At 42.6% G+C, this 23719-nt stretch overlaps 2 protein-coding genes and 1 long non-coding RNA gene across 3 annotated transcripts; 2 read left to right on the plus strand and 1 right to left on the minus strand.

Annotated features, from left to right (window-relative positions):
• The first annotated feature begins 166 nt into the window (after nucleotides 1-166).
• LOC135524462 (WAP four-disulfide core domain protein 1-like) lies at nucleotides 167-11090 on the plus strand. Its single transcript, XM_064952012.1, has 7 exons — nucleotides 167-703; nucleotides 8958-9156; nucleotides 9322-9405; nucleotides 9506-9646; nucleotides 9729-9779; nucleotides 9871-9936; nucleotides 10059-11090. The coding sequence occupies exons 1-6, from the start codon at nucleotides 593-595 to the stop codon at nucleotides 9933-9935; spliced, it is 651 nt and encodes a 216-aa protein (XP_064808084.1). The 5' UTR covers nucleotides 167-592; the 3' UTR covers nucleotide 9936; nucleotides 10059-11090.
• Nucleotides 11091-11198: 108 nt separating this feature from the next.
• Nucleotides 11199-20064, minus strand: LOC135524461 (U3 small nucleolar RNA-associated protein 4 homolog). The gene is made up of 17 exons (XM_064952011.1): nucleotides 19961-20064; nucleotides 19402-19570; nucleotides 19004-19192; nucleotides 18812-18896; nucleotides 18558-18647; nucleotides 18220-18431; nucleotides 17817-17991; nucleotides 17623-17714; nucleotides 17361-17457; nucleotides 17130-17194; nucleotides 16810-16932; nucleotides 16231-16387; nucleotides 15963-16069; nucleotides 15752-15847; nucleotides 15399-15584; nucleotides 15052-15162; nucleotides 11199-11538 (listed from the first exon to the last, which is right to left on the minus strand). Exons 2-17 carry the CDS (start codon nucleotides 19558-19560, stop codon nucleotides 11422-11424), a joined length of 2061 nt encoding a protein of 686 aa, XP_064808083.1. The 5' UTR covers nucleotides 19561-19570; nucleotides 19961-20064; the 3' UTR covers nucleotides 11199-11421.
• Nucleotides 20065-20113: 49 nt separating this feature from the next.
• LOC135525288 (uncharacterized) lies at nucleotides 20114-22076 on the plus strand. Its single transcript, XR_010453115.1, has 3 exons — nucleotides 20114-20188; nucleotides 20580-20637; nucleotides 20936-22076. It is a non-coding gene; the product is annotated as an uncharacterized LOC135525288 (long non-coding RNA).
• The last annotated feature ends 1643 nt before the right edge of the window (nucleotides 22077-23719 follow it).

A 23719-nucleotide genomic window follows, 5' to 3' on the forward strand; every position in this document is an offset into this window, starting at 1 on the left:
CATTATGTCAAATGTATGCATACATAGTTAATACTGTAATATGAAATACAGATCTGACTAAATTCAGTAACCCCTTTACAGTATACTGAAAATCTCTCTCTCTTCCCCTCCCTCCTTTGAGCTCCCTCCTCCTTCTCCCGCTCGCTTTCTCCTTCCCTCTCTCAGTGAAAGGCAGACATGTGCTTGCCGTGCCAGCAGACCAATGCACAGACAGCTGGCTTTCTCTCCTTGACTCCCCTAACTATCTCCCTCTTTCTTTTCCCTCCACAGTGGCTCTATTAATTCTTTCTCCTCCTTTCCTTTCCTCTCTTCTTATTTCCCCTGCAGTTTCCCCTGCGCAGACGGATAAAAATAATTGTTGTCCTATAGCAGAGCTTGTGTAATCGCTGGCTTCACAAGCACGGGAGCCACTGCCTCAACACCGGTCCAATAAGGAATACCACGCACTGGACTGAACACCACAGTGTTGAAGAAAAGGAGAGAACATTTTCTAAACTTCAAGGAAGAAGGATACAGTAAGGAACACAGAGAGTGACAGAAGAAGAGAGAAGAAACAGAGTGAGGAGTGCAGGAGGAGTGAAGTGTTAGGACCATGCCTGGCTGTCACATCCGGACGCCCCTGATGTTGGTGCTCTGCATGCTGGTGCTGTCCTGTGGGTCAGGAGGTGTCCGGCGGATCAGAAAGAGAGCGCTTAACCAAAAGGTGGGGTTTAGAGCTGATATGAGTACCTTCACTGCAGCAATACTGTGTGTGTGTGTGGGGGGGGGGTAAAGCTGGTGGACATACACTACATGCACTGTTTTAGCAGGCTGGCAGAGGAGTGTAGTTTGTATGTTTTAGCAATAGCAGCACCATGGTTTCATGAATGCTGTGTAGTCCCCTGTGTATTGTCCTCCCCACTCTGTCCGGGCTGTGTGAGGAGTGATGGACGGTCATGCAGAAGACTGAACACAGAGAAACAGAGCATTGTCACAGAGGGGTTTCTGTAGTAAGAGCAGCAGACAGAGAGATGGGAGGCAGAGAGAGGGGATGTAGAGGCACACAGGATGGAGCTCTCTTTTTCCCTCCAGAGCAGCAAAGCAGAATGAGCAGCTGGCCAGCACAGCCAAAAACATGCCAACAATCTGCTAGCATGGGTAAAGGTACAGTAGGGCTAAAATGATATGGTATAAGTAGGTGGTAAAGTGATAAGGCGACAGGATAAATAATAAGTAGTAGCAAGAGCGTTTATGATGAGTCAAAAGAGTTAGTGCAAAGGGGGGTCAATGCAGATAGTCTCTGTAGCTATTTGATGAACTATTTAGCAGTCTTATGGCTTGGGGGTAGAAGCTGTTCACGGGTTGCTGTTGGTTCCTTGACTTGGTGCGTCGGTACCACTTGCTGTGCGGTAGCAGAGAGAACCGTTTTTGACCATTTTTACACCGCCTGGTAAAGAGGTCCTGGATGTTTGGGAACTCAGCCCCAGTGATGTACTGGGCCATAGGCACTACCAAGTGGTGATGCAGCCAGTGAAGATGCTCTCAATTGTGCAGCTGTAGAAATTGTTGAGGTTCTGAGGGGGAAGAGGCGTTGTAGTGCCTTTTCACAACTTTTGGTGTGTGTGGACCATGTTAATTGATTCTTGATTCTTAGCAATGTTGTGCTGCTATTTTTATTGACTTGGCCAAAGCATTTGATATGGTAGACCATTCCATTCTTGTGGGCCGGCTAAGGAGTGTTGGTGTCTCTGAGGGGTCTTTGGCCTGGTTTGCTAACTACCTCTCTCAATGAGTAGGGTGTATAAAGTCACAACAGAACATCTGCTGTCTCAGCCACTGCCCGTCACCAAGGGTCTACCCCAAGGCTCAATCCTAGGAACCACACACTTCTCAAATGACATCAACAACCTAACTCAGGCAGTAGGTAGCTCTCTTATCCATTTATATGCCGATGATACAGTCTTATACTCAGCTGGCCCCTCCCCTGACTTTGTGTTAAACTCTCTACAACCTTTCTTAGTGTCCAACAAGCTTTCTCTGCCCTGAACCTTGTTCTGAACACCTCCAAAACAAAGGTCATGTGGTTTGGTAAGAAGATTGCCCCTCTCCCCACAGATGTGATTATTACCTTTAAGGGTTTAGAGCTTGAGGTAGTCACCTCATACAAGTACTTGGGAGTATGGCTAGACGGTGCAATGTCCTTCTCTCAGCACCTATCAAATCTGCAGGTTAAGTTAAATCTAGACTTGGTTTCCTCTATCGTAATCGCTCCTCTTTCATCCCAGCTGCCAAACTAACCCTGATTCAGATGACCATTGAACCCATGCTAAATTACGGAGACGTAATTTATAGATTGGCAGGTAAGGGTGCTCTCGAGCGGCTAGATGTTCTTTAACATTCGGCCATCAGATTACCACCAAAGTCCAGTTTGAGTGTATCTCAATCTCTTCATTCAAATACTCAATCATGGACACTTACTGACAGTTGTGGCTGCTTTGCGTGATGTATTGCTGTCTCTACCTTCTTGCCCTTTGTGCTGTTGTCCGTGCCCAATAATTTTTGTACCCTGTTTTGTGCTTCTACCATGTTGTGTTGTCATGTATTGCTGCCATGCAGTTGTCTTTGGTCTCTCTTTATGTGGTGTTGTGTTGTCTTTCTTGTTGTGATTGTGTGTTTTGTCCTATATTTTTAATCCCAGCCCCTTCCCCTGCAGGAGGCCTTTTGGTAGGCCGTCATTGTAAATAAGAATTTGTTCTTAACTGACTTGCCTAATAAAATAAAACATTTATAAAAATTCTAATTAATAAAAAAATTCCTTAGTGATGTGGACGAGGAACTTGAAGCTCTCGACTCGCTCCACTACAGCCCCGTCGATGTGGACGGTGGCATGCTCGGCCCTCCATTTCCTGTAGTCCACGATCAGCTCCTTTGTCTTGATGTTGAGGGAAAGATTGGTGTCCTGGCACCACACTGCCAAGTCACTGACATCCTCCTTATAGGCTGTCTCATCATCGGTGATTAGGCCTAACACTGTTGTGTCATCAGAAAACGCAATGATGGTGTTGGAGTCGTGCGCCGCCACGCAGTTGTGGGTGAACGGACTAAGCATGCACCCCTGAAGTGCCCCCGTGTTGAGGGTCAGCGTGGCAGATGTGTTTTTGACTACCATCACCACCTGGGGGCAGCCCGTCAGGATGTCCAAATCATCAAACCAAATTTAATTATATAGCCCATTTCAGACATGATTGCAATGCACTTTGCAAAAAAATAAGAAAAAGAGTAATATTTATTAATATTTACAACAAACACAAGGGAATAAAAACTAAAGAATAACAAAAACTGAAAAAAAAGCACCCTAAGGAAAAGCAAAGCTAAAAAGGTATTTTAAGATCTTTTAAATGTCCACAGTTTTTGCCCACCTCAAGTTCTCTGGCAGGCTATTCCAGAGGCTGGGGGCATAGTTACTAAAGGCTGTGTATCCATACTTCTTGGTCCTAAGCGTTAGGATAGTTAAAAGGCCAGTGCCAGAGGACCTGAGGGACATAGTGGGTACATAACTTAAAAGCATGTCTGACATGTATTGGTGCACAATAGTGGATTGATTTAAAAATCAATAGAAGAAGGCAGCCAGTGCAGAGACGTTAAATCCGATGTAATGTGTGCTCTCCATCTGGTCTTGGTCAGTACCCGTGATGCAGCATTCTGTTTGTTTTGCAGTTTACCAATGACAGGAGAGCATTACAGTAGTCAAGACTGCTTGTAACAAAAGCATGAATGAGTCTTTCTGTGATAAAAAGTTATTTTGGTCACATTCCTAATATGGGAATTGAAATTAAGCTCAGAATCTAAAATGACATCTGGTGTTTTATCTTTATTGCCAAGGATCCAGTTGCGGGGGAGGCATTCACTACCAGGGTCCCGAGCATAGTGACGAGCTTGGAGGGCATTGTGGTGTTGAACGCTGAGCTGTAAATTAACAACATTCTCAAGGAGGCATTCCTGTTCTGTTTCTGGGCCATCTGCCACAGCCTCTCAGGACGTTTATGTCCTCCCCAGGTGATTCTCACATCTATATTTACCATCTAGTTGCTACAGCTCCATATCAATGGTAGCAATAAGGACATTAATCCCATGGGATTGGGCTGTTTGTGTGCTGAGACATCAGAACAAAGACTGGAAGAGGCATCCTAATTTTGCTCATTTGCTCACCAAATTCATTTACTAGGCTATTCCAAGATGTCTGCACTCAATATAGGTTATAATCCCTCTAGTATAGCCAGTAAACACCACTCTCTATATAAATAGGATTTAAAAAATACAAATATGCATAACAAATACAAAACATAATATGGCCTTGGCATACAGTAAAAAAATAGTCTGGAAGAAATCCACAGGTGGTAAAGTCTGTTGCATACTTGGTTTGAGTAAACTTCTGTGTAGGTCAGTTAATACACTTAGCCCACTGAGGCTTCGATAGGAGTTATGAACGTTAATCCCAGTCAGATGATATCATGTGAGGATGGTCTGGACATTATTGTACACACCCACAGGATGATCAACTCCCCGCTGAGAGCAGGCTGGAGAAGCCCCCCCACTGCTCTCTGGTGTTATAATCAACGTGATAGTCCAAACATCCATCAAGATAAAACACCATGGTAAAACAGTTAGTGCAGAAGCAAGCAGGCACCTGCATGGGTGATATGTCTCATACGCAATTTTTTTATAGTTAAACTGTCTGGCTACATTCCATCCTTTTATACATTAAGGTCAAAACTTACCAGCTGTCAGTCAATTAGTTAGTCAGTCAGCCAGCGACTCGGTCAGCCTCTCAGCCAGTCAGTCAATGTCATGGCAGGAAATCAAATCAAAGTTTATTTGTCACGTGCGCTGAATACAACAGTACAATACAACTGTAGACCTTACAGTGAAATGCTTACTTACAGGCTCTAACCAATAGTGCAAAAAAAGCTATTAGGTTAATTAACAATAGGTAAGTAAAGAAATAAAACAGTAAAAAGACAGGCTATATACAGTAGCGAGGCTATAAAAGTAGTGAGGCTACATACAGACACCGGTTAGTCAGGCTGCTTGAGGTAGTATGTACATGTAGATATGGTTAAAGTGACTATGCATATATGATGAACAGAGAGTAGCAGTAGCCTGAAAGAGGGGTTGGCGGGTGGTGGGACACAATGCAGATAGCCAGGTTAGCTAATGTGCGGGAGCACTGGTTGGTCAGCCCAATTGAGGTAGTATGTACATGAATGTATAGTTAGTGACTATGCATATATGATAAACAGAGTAGCAGCAGCGTAAAAACGAGGGGTTGTGGGGGCACACAATGCAAATAGTCTGGGTAGCCATTTGATTACCTGTTCAGGAGTCTTATGGCTTGGGGGTAAAAACTGTTGAGAAGCCTTTTTGTCCTAGACTTGGCACTCCGGTACCGCTTGCCATGCGGTAATAGAGAGAACAGTATCACTGGGGTGGCTGGGGACTTTGACCATTTTTAGGGCCTTCCTCTGACACCGCCTGGTGTAGAGGTCCTGGATGGCAGGCAGCTTAGCCCCAGTGATATAGTGGGCCGCACGCTCTACCCTCTGTAGTGCCTTGCGGTCAGAGGCCAAGCAATTGCCGTACCAGGCAGTGATGCAACCATGCTCTCAATGTTGCAGCTGTAGAACCTTTTGAGGATCTCAGGACCCATGCCAAATCTTTTTAGTTTCCTGAGGGGGAATAAATAACATTCTCACATAAGTGTTCCTTTTGTCCAGGTGGGAAAGGGAAGTGTGGAGTGCAATAGAGATTGCATCATCTGTGGATTTGTTTTGGCGGTATGCATATTGGAGTGGGTCTAGGGTTTCTGGGATAATGGTGTTGATGTGAGCCATTACCAACCTTTAAAAGCACTCCATGCCTACGGACGTGAGTGCTACGGGTCTGTAGTCATTTAGGCAGGTTGCCTTTGTGTTCTTGGGCACAGGGACTATGGTGGTCTGCTTGAAACATGTTGGTATTACAGACTCAATCAGGGACATGTTGAAAATGTCAGTGAAGACACCTGCCAGTTGGTTAGCACATGCCCGGAGCACACGTCCGTCCTGGTAATCTGTCTGGCCCCGCAGCCTTGCTTCCCTTTGTAGTCTGTAATAGTTTGCAAGACGAGTGCCAGATAAGACGAGTGTCGGAGTCGGTGTAGTATGATTCAATCTTAGCCCTGTATTGACGCTTTGCATGTTTGATGGCTCGTCGCAGGGCACAGCAGGATTTCTTGTAAGCTTCCGGGTTAGAGCACCTTGAATGTGGCAGCTCTACCCTTTAGCTCTACCCTTGCAACATGAACTGGTGCTAGAGCAAGGCTGGTCTGGAAAACTTTCTAAGCACAGGGGATCTCAGAATGGGAAGGAGGGTGGAGAATGGATGCTGTTGTATTACAGAAGAAAGAGATACGGATCTAAATAACATGGTCAATGCTTAAGTATGACTATCATTAAATAATCAGTGCAATCCATACATCTATTTGGGGTGTACGACTATCACATTGCACATCGTTTGACTGGAGAAGCTGAGTGGTGTGCTTCCTGGAGTTCTAGGAATCAGGATGTGTCTGATCTAAGGACTAGATACAGTACAGACGTCAATGGCCTGATTACAGTTTACATCACAGTCTGCAGCCAAATAAGGTCTCTGATGGCTTTAGCCCACTCTGCTGAATCGCTCAGCTTTGAAAACACTGCCCTGGAAGTAATCAATATAACAGGTCTGCCAGCATCTCTGTGGCCCAGCAGGAAGAGACCAATGACTGTAAATAAACAATGTGGGACTGAACATCAAACAGACACATGCAGCACGGCACAGTACAGGACATGGTAGGGCAGCTTGGCATTCAGACTGATAGACAGGAACCGGATATTCTACTTCCTCTGCTACTGAGATCTGAGGAGAAACCATGGGAACTGGGCAGATAATGAACCATGGTCACTGTAGCTCACGTTGTCCAAACACATGGATAATCAACCTTACTCTTGTACTTTCAACCTGGAGTTGTCTGAACTGAATTTGTAAAGATACAGGTTGACATGAGGATGAAATTAATCTTTACCTGTAAATAATCATTACCTGTAAAGTTGTAAACATGATTAGAATCCTTTTGTAGACCCAACAGCATTGTGACGTGTGATTGGCTTCTCTTTGACATACTGTAGGACAGGCTAATATAGCTCGGCCTAGAAACCCTCAGGAGACAGTCAGAAGATCAGAGATGATGTATCCAATCTGGCCAATGTGGACCACAGCTGCTAAAAGCACGAATTCTTTGAATGTAGAGAGCACTGATGTTGCCTGATAACTCACCCTGAATTTAACTCTGTTGCTCTATCAAGCTCTGTTCAGGTCAAAAGCTCTAAAGATTCATTTTGAGGAAGGAGAATCACTGTAAAGGGCATAAAACATCTGGAAGTGTTACTAAGACATGGTCAATTAGCGTAAAATCAGGATCAATAACCTAACCAAGTCAGCACTGTGTTACTTTTACTGCAGTTACACTGACATGGAAGGAAAGAAAGTAGTGCACTCATGTGTTGCCACACGCTACATGTTGATCCAGTCACTGAGCCATGGTAAGACCTGGCACCCCACCCACCAGGCTGGCAGTTGACAGAGCAAATTATTTGTGTGTTTATTACAAACATGCATTCTGTGTCAAACACCAGCGCCAAACAGTTACTTTCATTTTTATGGTTGGTTTGGAAGAGCAGTCGTTTAGCCTGCCAAATAAACAGTGCCGTTTTAACGATCACGTGCAGTCGGCAAGTCCATTATCTAATTAGTGAGAGGGGGTAAAAAAACTCTCAGAGGGCCCCTGGCACAGTTTCTCTGTCAGGGGGAAAGGGATAGGGACACCTTACCCGGGCCGGCTGGGCATCCACATCGAGAGCAGCAGGATGTGCACTTGAAATTAGTGTCTAGTCTGGAGCTCCATGATAAAGATGGGCTTTGGTTAACATTGGCCAGACTACATGGAACATTCGCATCCTGATTAGTGTTGGCAGTCAGAGTGAGCCCCTCAGAATGAGACTGTGTGGCTGGCCTTGTACAGTAGGCTAGCTCAACTACAAACCGGACCTCACTGTATCTGTTGCTGTGCCAGAGCAGCTCCTCTATGGAATAGCACTTGGAAAATATTAGGAAAGACCCACAAACAATACCTCCTTAGCTCTATGGTTATAAGCACATCACATACAGTGATAACAAACCTGAATAAAACAGTGTTTGACGTATGAAATCCTCCAAGAAGTAGTTCACACCATAGGTAAAAGGAAATAGTTAAAGTTTATTGAAACGAGCAAAGCAGTAAGTACAACCATGGCTGTATTACAAAACTGATTATGTAAGTGTTTCACAAGCTCCTTTAGAGAAAATCACAGACCACCACTGTTCAGGTGAGGTGGAGAATGTGTGTTTGACATAATCATATTTTCCTGTATGACATTCACATTCTGTTCCTAGGCCGTCATTGAAAATAAGAATCTGTTCTTAACTGAATTGCCTAGTTAAATAAAGGTAAAAAAAAATTAAAAATGTTAACCCCTTGACTTTTAATTTGATTTATTTAACTAGCAAGGCAGTTAAGAACAAATTCTTAGCCTTCAGTTCTTCATCGCTCTATGTGTTTAGAGTGAAGGTCAAGGTGTTTACTAACAGGCATGATAGCTTAACACAGAAAATATAACAAACAGAAGAAGCTGATGGAAAATGTTGCAACAAGTATGTTACAAAAATCCATTACCGCCACCTGCTGGTCAAAGGTGTTAGGACAAGCACACGTCACAATTAATCTTTGTAGGCCTACTGTATGTACACAAAGATTCCAGCAATCACCTACTGTGTTGAAAATGACCAGGTCGCTCTGTTTCAGCCTCAGAATAGTAGACTGCACATTTCTGTTCAAACAAAGTAATTCTGTTCTCTCCTCTAAGGACTATGAGTATCCAAATCAGCAGTCCCAATCCACGCAGCACCAGAAGAATGACCGCTGCCCACCCCCACCTCAGATGCTACCGGAGCGGGCCTGCGAGGTGCCCGGCTGCCGCTCTGACTCAGAGTGTGAGCGCCACAAGCGCTGCTGCTATAACGGCTGCATCTACGCCTGTCTGGAGTCAGTGCAGCCACCACCAGGTAAGCGCCAGTGATCTAGGTGACAAAACCACTTATCGACCCATATGACAGCACGCATGGTCATACATAGCGCAGGCATTCTAACCATTGGTATTAGGATATGCAGTAAAATACTGATGATATCATTAGGATCAAACTTACCAATGATGTGTTTGTGTTGACCAGTGCTGGACTGGCTGGTTCAACCCAAGCCTCGGTGGCTGGGAGGGAATGGCTGGCTTCTAGACGGTCCAGATGAGGTACTGCAGGGTGAGTAGCCTGGAACATCACCATTAAAACAGACCTGAAAGCAACACCATCAGTGTGTGTGTTTAGTTTACCTCTGACCTGTGTGTCCCCTGCTCTCCAGCGGAGGCCTGCAGCACCACAGAGGATGGTGACGAGCCCCTGCACTGCCCCACAGGCTATGAGTGCCACATCATCAACCAAGGAAACCCCGCCGCTGGCATCCCCAATCGGGGACAGTGCATCAAGTCTCGTGGCAACTCTGGTAAGGTCCGATTCAGTCAGACATTTAATGTAGTTCTAAAAACTGGCATAATCATGAACTAGAGGTGCTATTTCTCATCTAGATGGACGTCCCATGAGGCAAAAGTCCTACAAGGACTATAAGGATTACTTGGGTAAGTGTGGTGATCAACTGTCCTGTATACTCCATAATTATACTTCTAGGGTCTCTTTTACATGAACATGCCTGTCATTACTTCACTATAGGAATTGGAAGCAGCTCTAATAATGCAGTGGCCTATGAGAAACAACACCACAAACACATGGGATGAGGTAGGTGTTATTGGGATGCCATTTAGGAAAATAAGAGGACAGAATATAGCCTATATTGTTTGCTATGACTGAGCTATCAAAGGTCAATATAACAATCTATAATAACCATTTGTATCTAACAGATCGTAAAAAGCTGGTAGTCTCTTCAAAGCCATCTCTCCTCAGATCTTCAGATACCGCAACACAGAACCTCAGCTATCAGAGCCCACATATCATACCTCTCTTGACAACGGAACACAGAACAACCCTACGGTGCTTTACACTTCCCATGTCTGGCCTGGGGAAAGGAGGAAACCAAGCCTTCAGTTCCTACCTCTTCTCAAACTGGCACACTCCTTTGGTTGTAATGGTGCAGGCAGGGTTTTAAACAATACTTTGACAGATTTACACACACACACACACACACACAGAGAGAAACATGCTTTGGTTTAGTCATGGGTAAGACGTAATGGTGTTATGGTTGAAAAGGAGAAATGAACAAGACAAAGACCCTTTCTTGATCGGTCTCAAACCGCAAAAATAAGCCTTTTTTCTATACACAATATCAAAGTAGATGCACTTGAAACCCCCCACAACCAGACACACACACTTATCTCATAGAAATAAGACAAAATAAGGACTATGTGCTGCTGTTGGCCCTCTCACCCTTCAGGCCAGCAGGATGAAGATCCCATAAACACACAGACGAGGAACAGACCCAGAACCACCAACACAATCCATACACTCTGCTTACATGTCAAAGCATGTTAATCATGGTGGAAGAGCAAGCTGGGCCTTATACCAGTATGACCCCATCATCAACACACAGGAGCTGTTAAAAGTGTTTGTGTCGACTGTACATCAAATAGGACATATTCCATTCAGTATATTCCCTCAGTCGGTCCAAAAATGAACATTAGTATGACAGAAAGACAGGTGTGAGTGGTTAGGAATATCCATATCTGGATTTTAGTACATCAAATGGTGCTCAGTTCTAAGGCTGTCTCTTCTAACAGAACAATAAGCTGGTCTACACGACTGAATTCCACAACTAATAAGCTAGAGGTATGAACAACATGTAACCATTTTCTATGAGGGAGACAGTAATATCCAAATGTCAAACTGGTGCTGTAATGTTGCTTTGTGTATTACAAATAAACTGTATGTTTGAGGAATGGTCTGCTATTTACATTATTGTAGACTTAAACCCGAGACAAACTTTACACTGAAAGCTAACCATGCATGATTGACTGTCCTTGCGAAATATGACAAAAGTCTGTACATTACAGTAAATATTTTATTTATTACTGTATCAAACAGTCTTTACAAAGCATGGGTCAGGGGTGTAGACAGGCTGTGCTCCAATTCCCTTCCCTGCTCCTGAAATGTGCAACTGGTCACAGCAGTCACAATCTTTTAAAATGCAATGAATGTGTGCCCACGTCGGGGAGAAGGATAGAGAATCGAAGGGCAGGCACAAACAAAAAACACACCTCTCCCTATTGTTTATGTGGCAAACTTTTTCTGTCTGACGGGAGCAGGTAGCTGGGATGTGATGGCCAGGAGGGGGCGCTCCACCATCACCAGAGACTGGTCATCCAGCAGACTCACAGACAGCAAGTCCTACACAGGAAACACATCAGAGGATAAAGAAACTGATTTTACCCATTATCACATTGATAGAATCTAAACATCTCATTATTGTATATTAGGGGTCTAACGGTTCACCAAACCCACAGTTCGGTACGTATTGCGGTTTTGGTGTCATGGTTCGGTTTCGGTACAGCAGGAAAATTAAATGCCATTCACATTGTTCAGCATTCACAATGTTCCTGGTATTGTCTGTTGTGACAGGACTGGTATCTTGTAAGTGTCCACTGAAGCTGCATTTGTAACAGAGGTCGACCGATTAATCGGAAGGCCGATTAATTAGGGCCGATGTCACGTTTTCATAACAATCGGTAATCAGCATTTTTGGACACTGATCGTGGTGGATTACATTGCACTCCACGAGGAGACTGCGTGGCAGGCTGACTACCTGTTATGCGAGTGCAGCAAGGAGCCATGGTAAAGTGCTAGCTAGCATTAAACGTATCTCATAAAAAACAAATCAATCTTAACATAATCACTAGTTAACTACACATGGTTGATGATATTACTAGTTAATCTAGCTTGTCCGGCGTTGCATATAATCGATGCGGTGCCTGTTAATTTATCATTGAATCACAGCCTACTTCGCCAAACGGGTGATATAACAAGCGCATTCGCGAAAAAAGCACTGTCGTTGCACCAATGTGTACCAAACCATAAACATCGAGCCTTTCTTAAAATCAATACACAGAAGTATATATTGTTTTTAACCTGCATATTTTGTTAAGAAATTCATGTTAGCAGGCAATATTAAACTAGGGAAATTGTCACTTCTCGTGTTCATTGCACGCAGAGTCAGGGTATATGCAACAGTTTGGGCCGCCTGACTCGTTGCGAACTAATTTGCCAGAATTGTGCGTAATTATGACATAACATCGAAGGTTGTGCAACGTAACAGCAATGTTCAGACTTAGGGATGCCACCTGTTAGATAAAATATGAAACGATTCCGTATTTCACTGAAAGAATAAACGTTTTGTTTTCGAAATGATGGTTTCCGGAGGTTGACCATATTAATGACCTAAGGCTCATATTTCTGTGTGTTATTATATTAAGTCTATGATTTGATAGAGCAGTCTGACTGAGCGGTGGTAGGCAGCAGCAGGCTCGTAACAGCACTTTATTGCGTTTGTCAGCAGCTCTTCGCAATGCTTCAAGCATTGCCCTGTTTATGACTTCAAGCCTATCAACTCCCGAGATTAGGCTGGCAATACTAAAGTACCTATTAGAACAACCAATAGTCAAAGGTATATGAAATACAAATGGTAGAGAGAAATAGTCCTATAATAACTACAACCTAAAACTTCTTACCTGGGAATATTGAAGACTCATGTTAAAAAGGAACCACCAGCTTTCATATGTTCTGAGCAAGGAACTGAAACAGAAGCTTTTTACATAGCACATATTGCACTTTTACTTTCTTCTCCAACACTTTGTTTTTGCATTATTTAAACCAATTGAATGTTTCATTATTTATATGAGACTAAATATTTTATTGATGTATTATATTAAGTTAAAATAAAAGTGTTCATTGTTCATTCAGTATTGTTGTAATTGGCATTATTACAAATATATATATAAAAATTGTGCGATTAATCGGTATCGGCTTATTTTGGTCCTCCAATAATCGGTATCGGCGTTGAAAAATCATAATCGGTAAACCACCAATTTTCAACCAGGTGGGAATTTACTCGTGGTGAAGTCGTAAATACCAGTTGGATGCATTCATGTGATTGCATCCAACATGTGAACTCATTGAGAAACACTGATTGGCTAATGGCCAACCAGCTGCATCAACCATAAACTAAAAGTACAGCTTCATGCTTGTAAACAAATTAAAGAGTTCAAAAAACAAATGGCCTCTTATATATAGTGTTTTGTTGTTGCATTTAGCAGCCGAAAATGCTGTTACGAGGCAATTTCCTTAGTAGGCATCAGAGGTCACCATGTGGGAGAAGTGGGTGCTCAGCATGATAAACGAGTTTCTCTACTTATAATTACCAGTTGGAGAGCCGTTCCAAGTGGATTTTTCCCAGTCGCATGTGGTAAATTCCCACTTGGTTACAAACACACTATGACACTGCCTCTTCTCAGTGCCAGATTTGCTCTTGTGACTCTCATAAAAGGAGGCGTGTCTGTAGCACGGTACATCTCCCACTCCAGAGTAATGTGACAGCATTGGCCAATTCCTTGAAAACGTTGGCTTTGGTTTGCTGAATATGGTGCAAGGGGGAAGCTGGTAACGTGGCTTCAGCACTTTTACAAGGTGCTGAAACCCCTATTCTTAACCACAGAGAAGAGGCACATATCTGTGGCTATAAACCAAAGACTGTAAAAAAAAAAAAAATTATAAACTGGGTGGTTCGAGCCTTGAATGCTGATTGGCTAACAGCTGTGGTATATCAGACTGTATACCACGAGTATTTACATTTACATTTAAGTCATTTAGCAGACGCTCTTATCCAGAGCGACTTACAAATTGGTGAATTCACCTTCTGACATCCAGTGGGGGGTGAGAAGGATTACTTATCCTATCCTAGGTATTCCTTGAAGAGGTGGGGTTTCAGGTGTCTCCGGAAGGAGTATGACAAAACATGTATTTTTACTGCTCTAATTACATTGGTAACCAGATTATAATAGATATAAGGCACCTCGGGGGTTTGAGGTATATGGCCAATATACCACAGCTAAGGGCTGTATCCAGGCACTCGGCGCTGCGTCATGCATAAGAACAGCCTTTACCCGTGGTATACTGGCCACATACCACACCTCTCGTGCCTTATTGCTTAAATATAGCCTACCTATCGATCTTGTAATTTCTTTAGAACAGTCAAAATCAACTGCTTGAATGCAGAGGGGAGACGATGTGTTGTTTCTTTGCGTTTCCTTGCTCTGGAAGACTGGGGCGATGTCAGTGTAAATGTGTCAACATATTTGAGGTGTTGGCAGCGGCATAGGCTATTCTTGTTGAGCGTGGAGACATACTGTTAACATTTTATCCACAACTCTGTCAATCATCCTTGTAATCGACTAGGAAGTCTAAATGTTCCCAAACTAGAGAATCTTCCTCCTGGTTTACCACCCCCACCACCGTACAGAGCTACATTAGTTCCCGGCTGCACCTCACAAAAGGACAGTTTCAAACATGCCAATTAAGATTAGAATTTTGATTATGCATAGGCTCTTGTTGTTTCAACAGAATAGCCTGAAACAATTTTTCAGCTCAGATTTACTACGCTATTGTTGTAGACCCATGCCTCAAGTAAATCTGAGCTGAAAAATAGTTTCAGGCTATTCTGTTGAAACAATAGGCAGTGTTTTTATTTGTATGTATTAATTTGGGTTCACAGAGACTGAACCAAGGTCCCCCATCGAACAGTTTGGTACAAATATGTGTACTGTTACAATCCTACTGTATATAAGATATATCCAACAGAATCCTGATATTGTCCCAGTTTGGGTTCTACCTGGCCAAACAGACACTCACCTGGAAGGTTTTACATATTTTGAAAGCATGGAGATGACTGGGCCTCTCCTGCTCTGATAGGCTTCTGAGGGTCATCTGATTGTAGAACTGGGTCTTCTGGTCAGGGAGGGGCTGAAAGGGAAGAGGGTGACAGTGTTAACCTCACAGGCCAGTAAAAGCAGGTGTATTCTAATGATAGTCAATATGACCCATAACAGGCCACTTAACCAACACGGTTCCTTTAATAGATGAAAAGGCTCAACCGAGAAGGACTGCTAAAGGCCATTATGACAAGGACATTGATGGATAAACACTTTAAAGAAAAACAAAAAAGGAGGATGTCTGTAGGAGAGATGCAGGTTTCTTACCAGACTTTGGTCGATGATGCAGAACATGTGCATGTCGTGCAAGAGGATCTGTTCAGGATTTTTAGGGTTGAAGGTCACATGGGTGACGGGTGTGTCCCGGTCCAACCACAAGTTGTGAAGCCCCTGCTTCTGAAGCTTTCGGCTCCAGTCTGTGTACTGCTTCTCCACTATGGAGTACTCAAATATCTATAGACATGAACCAAAGAACTGTCAGCATATCTACACGTGTCAGAGTACTAAATCATAAAACTACAGCAGAAATCACAAGTTTCAACAAGATTACTCCTGTTAAAAGTATACTTGAGAGATACTAATGTCTGCAGTGGCAGTATGAGAGATGGCATAGTGTTTACCTGTTGGTCAGCGTGCACCATGGTCAGGTTGTTGGTGGTGGGGTGGATCCCCATGGCACTGGGACAGGAACCATACACAGGTACTATACAGTGGAGCTGGAACACAAGAACAGGGTCATGTGAGGCTGTCATTGGAAACAGATTACACTACGTTTAGTCTTACAGAAGAACAGCTGTAGAGCTTGAATGGATCAGTGGAAAACCCAATCACCTTTAGTTTCTGTACATTGTAGACATGGATCTCACAGTCACTATTTGCTGTCGCCAGCCACTTCCCATCCACACTGTTAGTCATTAAGTGAATGGGCTGTCTGGATCCTGGAGAAGGAAACAGCAAAGTGAGGCCATGTTACCAAAAACAGAGATGAGGTTATCCAGCACAAATCTTTGGTTTTTAAGTGAACATCAACATTGCAGTTTCAGCAAGCAGTTTGACGGTTGACAGGTCAGATAACCAATATTGCTGATGATCCACTGACCTGACTTAGGCTTGAGGGTGTGCACATACTTGCACTCAGATTGGCTAAGGGCTATAACGAGGACTGATGATTGGCTGGAAGCAGCAAACAGTTTGGAGGAGTCTGAAGAGAAACACAGCTGGTGTGCAGAGCGCAGGATCTTTGGAAGCTTGGGTACCTGGGGAGAGACAGATTTGTTATACTTATCTTACTGAACAACGTACGAGGAGAACAAGACTGGGCTCAACCAGCAATGTTAGCATTTTAAACTGATATTTTAAAGCACAGACAAATGGTGCCATCTACTGGATGCTTAGTCTAAATACTAGAGTGAAATTATTGCCCAGTCAAAGCTGGACTATTTGAATGATTATAAATTTGGCTGTCCCTTGGGAGAGTGAAAGCACACAATCTATTTTCAGATTCAACAAGCTCAAATGACATTCAACTAGAATAAACAGGATTTTATGAATTAGTCAATCAATGAAATGGGATTTGTGTAGCAGATCAGCAAACCACTTTAGCAAACATGATAAAGTAGGTGAAGAGGCTGATTGTGTATCTAACATAATGGAGACCACAATCAAGACTTGTTTATACCTTGGTTATACTGATGTCGTTATTGTCCGTCTGCAGCCTGTAGAGACGTACACTGGACATGGTGGAGTAGGCTAGCCATCCTCCGCAGGAGGACAGAGCACTGCAGCAGATATGATCCTCACCCTGAAGGCAAATATCACAGAAAAACAAAACTACAGTTGGAGGGATTCTTCAGCATTACATAAACTCACGACTATGCCACTCAAATTCAATGCATACTGTCAATAGAACAGTTAAAATGAAACTCCCAAAGGTGAGGTGATTTTGGATAGTTCTACAGACTGAGGTGATAAACAGTTGTGTGCAGGAGAAATGCCTACCTTTCTCTTGAGATGGAGGAGTTTCTCAGGTTTCCTCTTCAGAGGCAAGCTGTCTCCTGGCTTCCCTGAAAGTTAGAGAGATGTGTTTTCAAATACAGCACACAATAACTATACCAATTAGACAAGTGTGATAATTATTCCCTTTGTTTGAAAAGTTGCTACAATAATGTGCATGATATTGACTGTATTTTCCCATCTCCCTCTTTCCATCCATGTGAGTGAGATTCTCACCATGTCCATCACTCTCTCCCAGTCTCCATAGCTCCAGCTGGCCAGGGAACTGGAAGAGCAGTAGCCCTGCCTTCTTTGCACAAAATACTAGATTCCGCTGAAAAGAACAGTACAAACAGGATGAAATCAAGATTTTTTGTGCAATTCTATAACAATCTGTTCAATGTTAATATGAACATTCTGTTGAATTCACTATTCACAATCTATGCCATTAACATTATTTGCAACAGCTCTGATACCAGAGTCATTTCTCTGTACTCACATGGGGAAAGTGGATCTTGCGAAGTGCCGAAGCATGTGACCTCTCATCAAACTTCTCCAAGAGGGGTCTCACTACAAGCTGGGTATCCATACCTGAGAGAATGTATCCAGAATTTGTAATGCAGTCCATATAGAGCAGCATTTGTTGTACTACAGTAGCATTTCCCCCTTATCCATTTGAACATTAGCACTGACCTCCAGAGACGATGGCGGTCTCGATCTCAGCCAGGGCTCTGACATCATGCGTGTGGTTCTTGAAGGTCCTGGTTCTGACCCACTCCTTGTCCTGCTGCTGCTGCAGAGTAGGAGCAATGAACTGGAACTGGATCACAGTACCCTCTGACGTCCCCACCACCACGCTGCTCTCATCCTGTCAATCACACACAAACCAGTCTACAAGGAAGCTCCACTCTAGTCAAGCCTACGAATTCACATTAGTTGGGTCAAACAAATCATGTTCACCTGCAACATATGGATTCAGACAATCAAAGAGACATCTACATTCTCTAGGACCTCCTAATAAAGAGGGCAACAATCTGGAAGGAGGGATAAAATATTGGTAAAGGGCAAGTGTCCATCACATTGAACACCCTCTCACCTTGGAGACAGACAGTGCCAGCACATCCCACTTGGTCACCAGGTGTGTTTTGACGAGCGTACCGGTGTGTCCGTCCCAGACTTGGACCTTCCCAGCAGAGTCGCCGCTGATGATAGTACAGTCTGACAGGAAGACTACACTCCAGACTACAGTCTCCCGACTCTTAGAGCCTCCAAAGCCCCGGTCCACCAGGAGCCTCTGTACAGCACGACCTGAAACAACAAACACTGGAGGTTAGGAGGATCAAACAAGCCCAAAATTGGAAACCTATCAAAAATGCACTGTGGTTAGCATACTAACTGCCTGACAATATTTTCACATGGCTGTTCCTAACTCACCTGTCGGGACATCAAAGACACGGATCATGTCCATCATGCCAGCAGCAATCTGTGTGCCAGAGGGGTGCCAGGAGAGGGATATGATGCGACCTGAAAGACAGGATTACACCGTTTAAACTGCACTAGAAGAGGTCAGTTGTCAACACAGCTGCAACCCCATTGACAGCAAGGATGACAAAACATATCAAGAAAGGTTGTAATGTAAGGAAGGAACAAATGTTTAGACAAGTGAATCAATACTCTGTTCCACTCACCTTTCTGTCTGTCCAGATTGCGCTCAAACTGAATGCTCTCTTCTAGTACCTCAAACAACTTCACTGTCCCATCTTCACATCCAATCTAACATGATTAGAAAAAAATACATTATTAAATTCCATCTAAAGTCAGCATGAAAAACACAAATTCCAATATGTTTGAAAGGACAATATTACAGAGATGTGACTGACTGCTAAGTGTGCCCCCTGAGAATTGCTGGTGATGGTCCAAATGGGGCCCCCGTATGCCTCCAGGGAGTACTTGGGTCTCAGATTTTCCAGATCATATTCTGTGATCTCTCCATTTAGGCCAGCACTGAACAGGCGTCCTCCAACCCAACACAGGGCCTCGATTGACCGAGAGTCCTTCCCTGGAATAACCTGCAGATTCCAAAACAAGTGTTAATTAATGGCAAGTGTGACAACCAACCATGGGTGTATTTCTGTCAACAATGTTAATCAACAATAAGCATCAACAATGTCCTAAGGAGGGAGGTGTAAAGCCTTGTGCTATAATGTAGACTAAGGATCAAGCATAATGTTTATTTTCATTCTGAATAGGCCATACATGTATAAAACGAGTTACTAACCTTTTCCTGGAAATAGTGGTCTGCGAAGTTGAAAATCTCCACACTCCCATCCATTCGTCCCAGGGCCAATCTCTCTGTGTGGGCATTGAATGCCATAGCTCTGATGGCAGTTGGCATGTAGTCGAAAAATCGAACCCGGTGCACTTTAAACTCCCCCATTGTCGATAATCTAAGAAAACAGTTAGATGCTAAAATTAAGAGGATTAAGAGTTTTGCATGGAAGTCATTATTGTTATGCAGTTAGCTAGCCTCGTGCCGCTTGTTAACTACCGACTAAACTGTCATAATGTGATGCAAGTCATAATTTGAAACATCTAAGCAACAAAATGGCTATCTAGCAACTAAAAAAAATAGCACGCTAATTAGTTCTCGTTAGTTAGCTAAATAACTAGCTACGTTACTTGGATAGCTAACGTTACATTAGCTAGACACAATTCGGCTGGTAAACTAGCTGCTCGTTTGACACTGAAAGAACACCGCTTGCCTATGCGCAAATCATTATATTGTTGACATGTAACAATTTACAATGCACATAAAAACAGTTAAAGAAAACGCTTACTTTTATCGTCCCTTTCTTTAGTATTTTCTTCACTTTTACCAAACATTAATTCCTATGTCCACACGTTGAATTACAGCAGACACCACGTTGGACACCTTTGAACTGGAAACGAAAACCCCTGCGCCGGATGAAGGTGTTACATCTTCGTGGCGGGAAAAACATGAAAACGAACAGGACTTTTTTAAATATTTTTTTTTACATTTTATTAACAACAAATCAATACAGAAGGTACATGAGGGAACACAAGTATATATAGATTATATACAATGGACAATCGACCTAGGGGGTACAATATCACATTACAATTACACAAGGTCCTTATGGGACATAACTTACATACACGTATAATTCTAACAGCTTTTTTGTTAGTAGAGTATTTAATTGTCTTAAAATACAGTTCAATTTCTTTTTATAGGGTAAGAAAATGTGTTTTTTGTTTGTAAATTGACATTTGTGTATATGAAATTTCGCCAAAAGAATAATGAAATTAATTACATAAAAATGTTTCATCTTAAAACAAACAGGACTTGTCAGTGACAGAATTAGCGTTAATGCGTCATTATATTTACCTAACAATATTGCATTGTTGCCTGTGTTGCATCTCTCTTCTCCCCTGGAGAGTGTTTCAGTTCCCTTTCTGCGAGCAGCACAATGGTTCAAATTGTTAAAACTTCAAGGTAAGACTTCTCAATCAACTGAATTCTTGTACATGGTCAATTCAGAGAAGTTTTGTCTGTCTCGTCGCAGAGTATGAAAACATTAGGATAGTATAACTTCCCTAGCTAGCTAACTATTTAATTTCGTCAGATGGTTATAAACAGAGTTCGATATGTTGAGAGACAGACAGCATTGACACTCGCAATCAGTCAGCTGTAGTGTATGAAAGATGAATTTAATCAAGTTTAGTGACAATGTTTGATGTCTATGTATTTGGTGAGAACATCTGTTTCTACTCCCCTATCCATCCCTGTCCAGTGTGGATGGACCTGGTCCTACTGAGTGGCTGCTGGTTGAACTCCAGGGGGAGATGGTGTCCAGGCAGAACTCTGGATTGGCTGGGAACCTGATGGGAGATCTGCTCTACACCAAAGAGGCACTTGACAACATGGCACTATAATGCAGTGCGAGTACACTCTTCTGTTACCTCTTTCCACTCAGTGATGTTGTGTCTTGTCTTTACTGTGCTCACCTGTGTCCCCCCACTAGGGTGTACCTGAGCTCATTGTGGGACACCACATCCTCTATGGGAAGGTGGTCAAACTGGAGAAGCTCTTCGCTGTCCTAATGAAACACTCTGGCCTCCCACAGGGGGAGAAGGTTCCCATGGAAATCAACCAGCAGAACCCCACCACCTACTCTATTTCCGACCTCATCAAGAAGAAGCTCATCTTCAATACTCGCCCAAAGCCCATCATCACTAATGTGCCCAAGAAACTGTAGTGAAGTGCTTGGTCATATGCATTATAGGGCTCACTGTCGCAAAACACTTTTATCTGGAAAAAAATGGACACGTTCAGATAGTCCCTGTTGCAGTCTGTTTTCTTCCGTTTTGTGCCTGTTGCAGTCTGTTTTCCTCCTTTTTGTGCCTAACGACCTTGACCCTGGTCACCTCTATGGGAGCAAAGGACATGCCGCACTCTTAATGACGCCAGACCCACAAGTATGGAGCACCCATTGCAAGACTGTACTTGGGACACACTCCTCTGGCTTATGGGACATCTGAAACTAGGCTGTGTGCATATTTGTTTTGTTATGTCAGTGGTTACACTGCTGGAATTTGCTTAACACTGTGGTGTATTATTAAAATATCTTTATTATTGCACTTATCAGATGACAGGATTTAGTAATGTCTTGACATGACATTTGTACAGTGATTACTTTCAGATGGGGAAGAAATCACAACAGTCGAATGAGAATATTTTTTTATTCAGATAAAAATACATTTTTTTTTAACTGCTGTACAAGTCGGAAAAATAACTGTTTTGATTTGAAATACAAAACCTTTTTCCAACAACATGTCTTGCCTTCTATATTTAAACATAATGAAATACATAGGTGGTTACAATACTTTATTTTCAGCTATTACATACCAATAAAATGTGTATTTGATGTTTCAATAGCCATATGCTGGTGCATGATTCTGATTTTCTTTGTACCCTACTACTGTATTAGAAATGCTATCTTGGTTTACTACTTTTACATGACAGTTATAACTGCCTGTTCTAAATCTACATGAAGCATCATCCCTAAATCATAATAGGGATAATGGTGATATGAGTGATTTCTCGTCCATGAAACTACAAAAAGACAAGTGTGGCAATGTTGAACACTAGAGAACAAACTACACTGAATAACAGATCATTGTGCTAACTACATCACATTGTAAAAATAATGTAAAACGCTATTGTTTCAGGAAATGTACAAATCCAATAGTTCCTTTTAAATATAGGTCTATTCTTAAACCCATAATTCTTGTACATCTTCAAAATATCTTTGAATATATACAATACACAAAATATATTACTTTGCAATATACTGTGAAACATTGCCTTTATGTAACATTGAATGTAGTACGAGCTGAGATACCATGTTTTGTTCGATAGGCTCAACAGTTGTTCTGCGGCATTGAGACACCTTAGAAAAGTCTGGCATAGATTTTCAGGCACAGACGTATTGAATAGTTACATAATTATGTTCAAAACAATTATAAGACTGGGTTTTTTCATGTCAGATATGCTTACATCATATGGCTGGACATCTACAGTCACTCAGCATTATGAGACCGATTGATTTGTTGTCAAACAGTGGCAGGCTGTATCAAGGAAATCAAAAATTGCTGACAATATTGTAGACTGAAAGCATATGTTCAGCCTGATAGATAGGCTATAACAAAGATTGTATTTGACATCTCCACACCACACAAACGAATGTCAGACAACACTGTCAAAGTCGTCTCTATGGTGTCCTTGCCTCTCATTTCTTCACATAATCCAAATATGTCAAAATCAGAAGAATCAAAATCACCTTTATTCGCCAAATAAATGTACACATACTCATAATTTTACTTGCTGATATGGTGCTGCTAGTTTACACACATCATACATGTGCATAGAGAGTCTTATTACACAGTCACCTGACATACACCCTCAGGAGTAGAAAGGGAAAGGTAGGCCATATCTACATGTTAAGACAGATGAATAATAGAGATTAGTTTGATGTCTGTACACAATTCTAAACACTAAGTTCAGTGTTCCAGCTTTCAGGACTTATTCCTTAAAGAGGACCAAAGGGGTTGCAAGCATCCCTAGCCTCCTAGTGGCTGTTTATGTGTGTGTTTAGGGGAAAGGGGGAGGTCCCTTCTTGGCATGCACATATAAGTGTAACCATAGATGTCCACCATTTTTGCTCCATGTTGGCTGAAGGGACCAATTCATCCAGCCACACAGTACAACATTTCCCCCTCTGTGCCTGGCCACCCCACCCCACCCCACACTACACACAATCTCTCTGGCTGGCTGGCGTCTCTTAATGGCCTTGTGACTCCAACATGTTTTCCAATGTACTGCCTAAAACCAACCCCATTAATAACCACAAGTAACTGAATGAAACACTTGTGTAAATGAGGGACGCAAAGTATATTGAAAGCAGGTGCTTCCACGCAGGTGTGGTTCCTGAGTTAATTAACAATTAACATCCCATCATGCTTAGGGCCATCATGCAGGGCAGACTAATATTTTGGCTACCATGGCTATGCCATCA

The sequence above is a fragment of the Oncorhynchus masou genome, chromosome 31 (assembly GCF_036934945.1).
Source record: "Oncorhynchus masou masou isolate Uvic2021 chromosome 31, UVic_Omas_1.1, whole genome shotgun sequence".
NCBI lineage: Eukaryota > Metazoa > Chordata > Actinopteri > Salmoniformes > Salmonidae > Oncorhynchus > Oncorhynchus masou.

Excerpts from the sequence above, each read along its gene's own strand:
- LOC135524462 (XM_064952012.1), top strand. The coding sequence starts at position 593 with ATGCCTGGCTGTCACATCCGGACGCCCCTGATGTTGGTGCTCTGCATG. Across the intron at positions 704-8,957 it reads AGAGAGCGCTTAACCAAAAG|GACTATGAGTATCCAAATCA; the intron begins GTGGGGTTTAGA and ends CTCTCCTCTAAG. Across the intron at positions 9,406-9,505 it reads TCCAGATGAGGTACTGCAGG|CGGAGGCCTGCAGCACCACA; the intron begins GTGAGTAGCCTG and ends CCTGCTCTCCAG.
- LOC135524461 (XM_064952011.1), bottom strand. The coding sequence starts at position 19,560 with ATGGGGGAGTTTAAAGTGCACCGGGTTCGATTTTTCGACTACATGCCA. Across the intron at positions 17,195-17,360 it reads GGGAGAGAGTGATGGACATG|GGAAGCCAGGAGACAGCTTG; the intron begins GTGAGAATCTCA and ends TCTAACTTTCAG. Across the intron at positions 16,070-16,230 it reads CACCCTCAAGCCTAAGTCAG|GATCCAGACAGCCCATTCAC; the intron begins GTCAGTGGATCA and ends TTCCTTCTCCAG.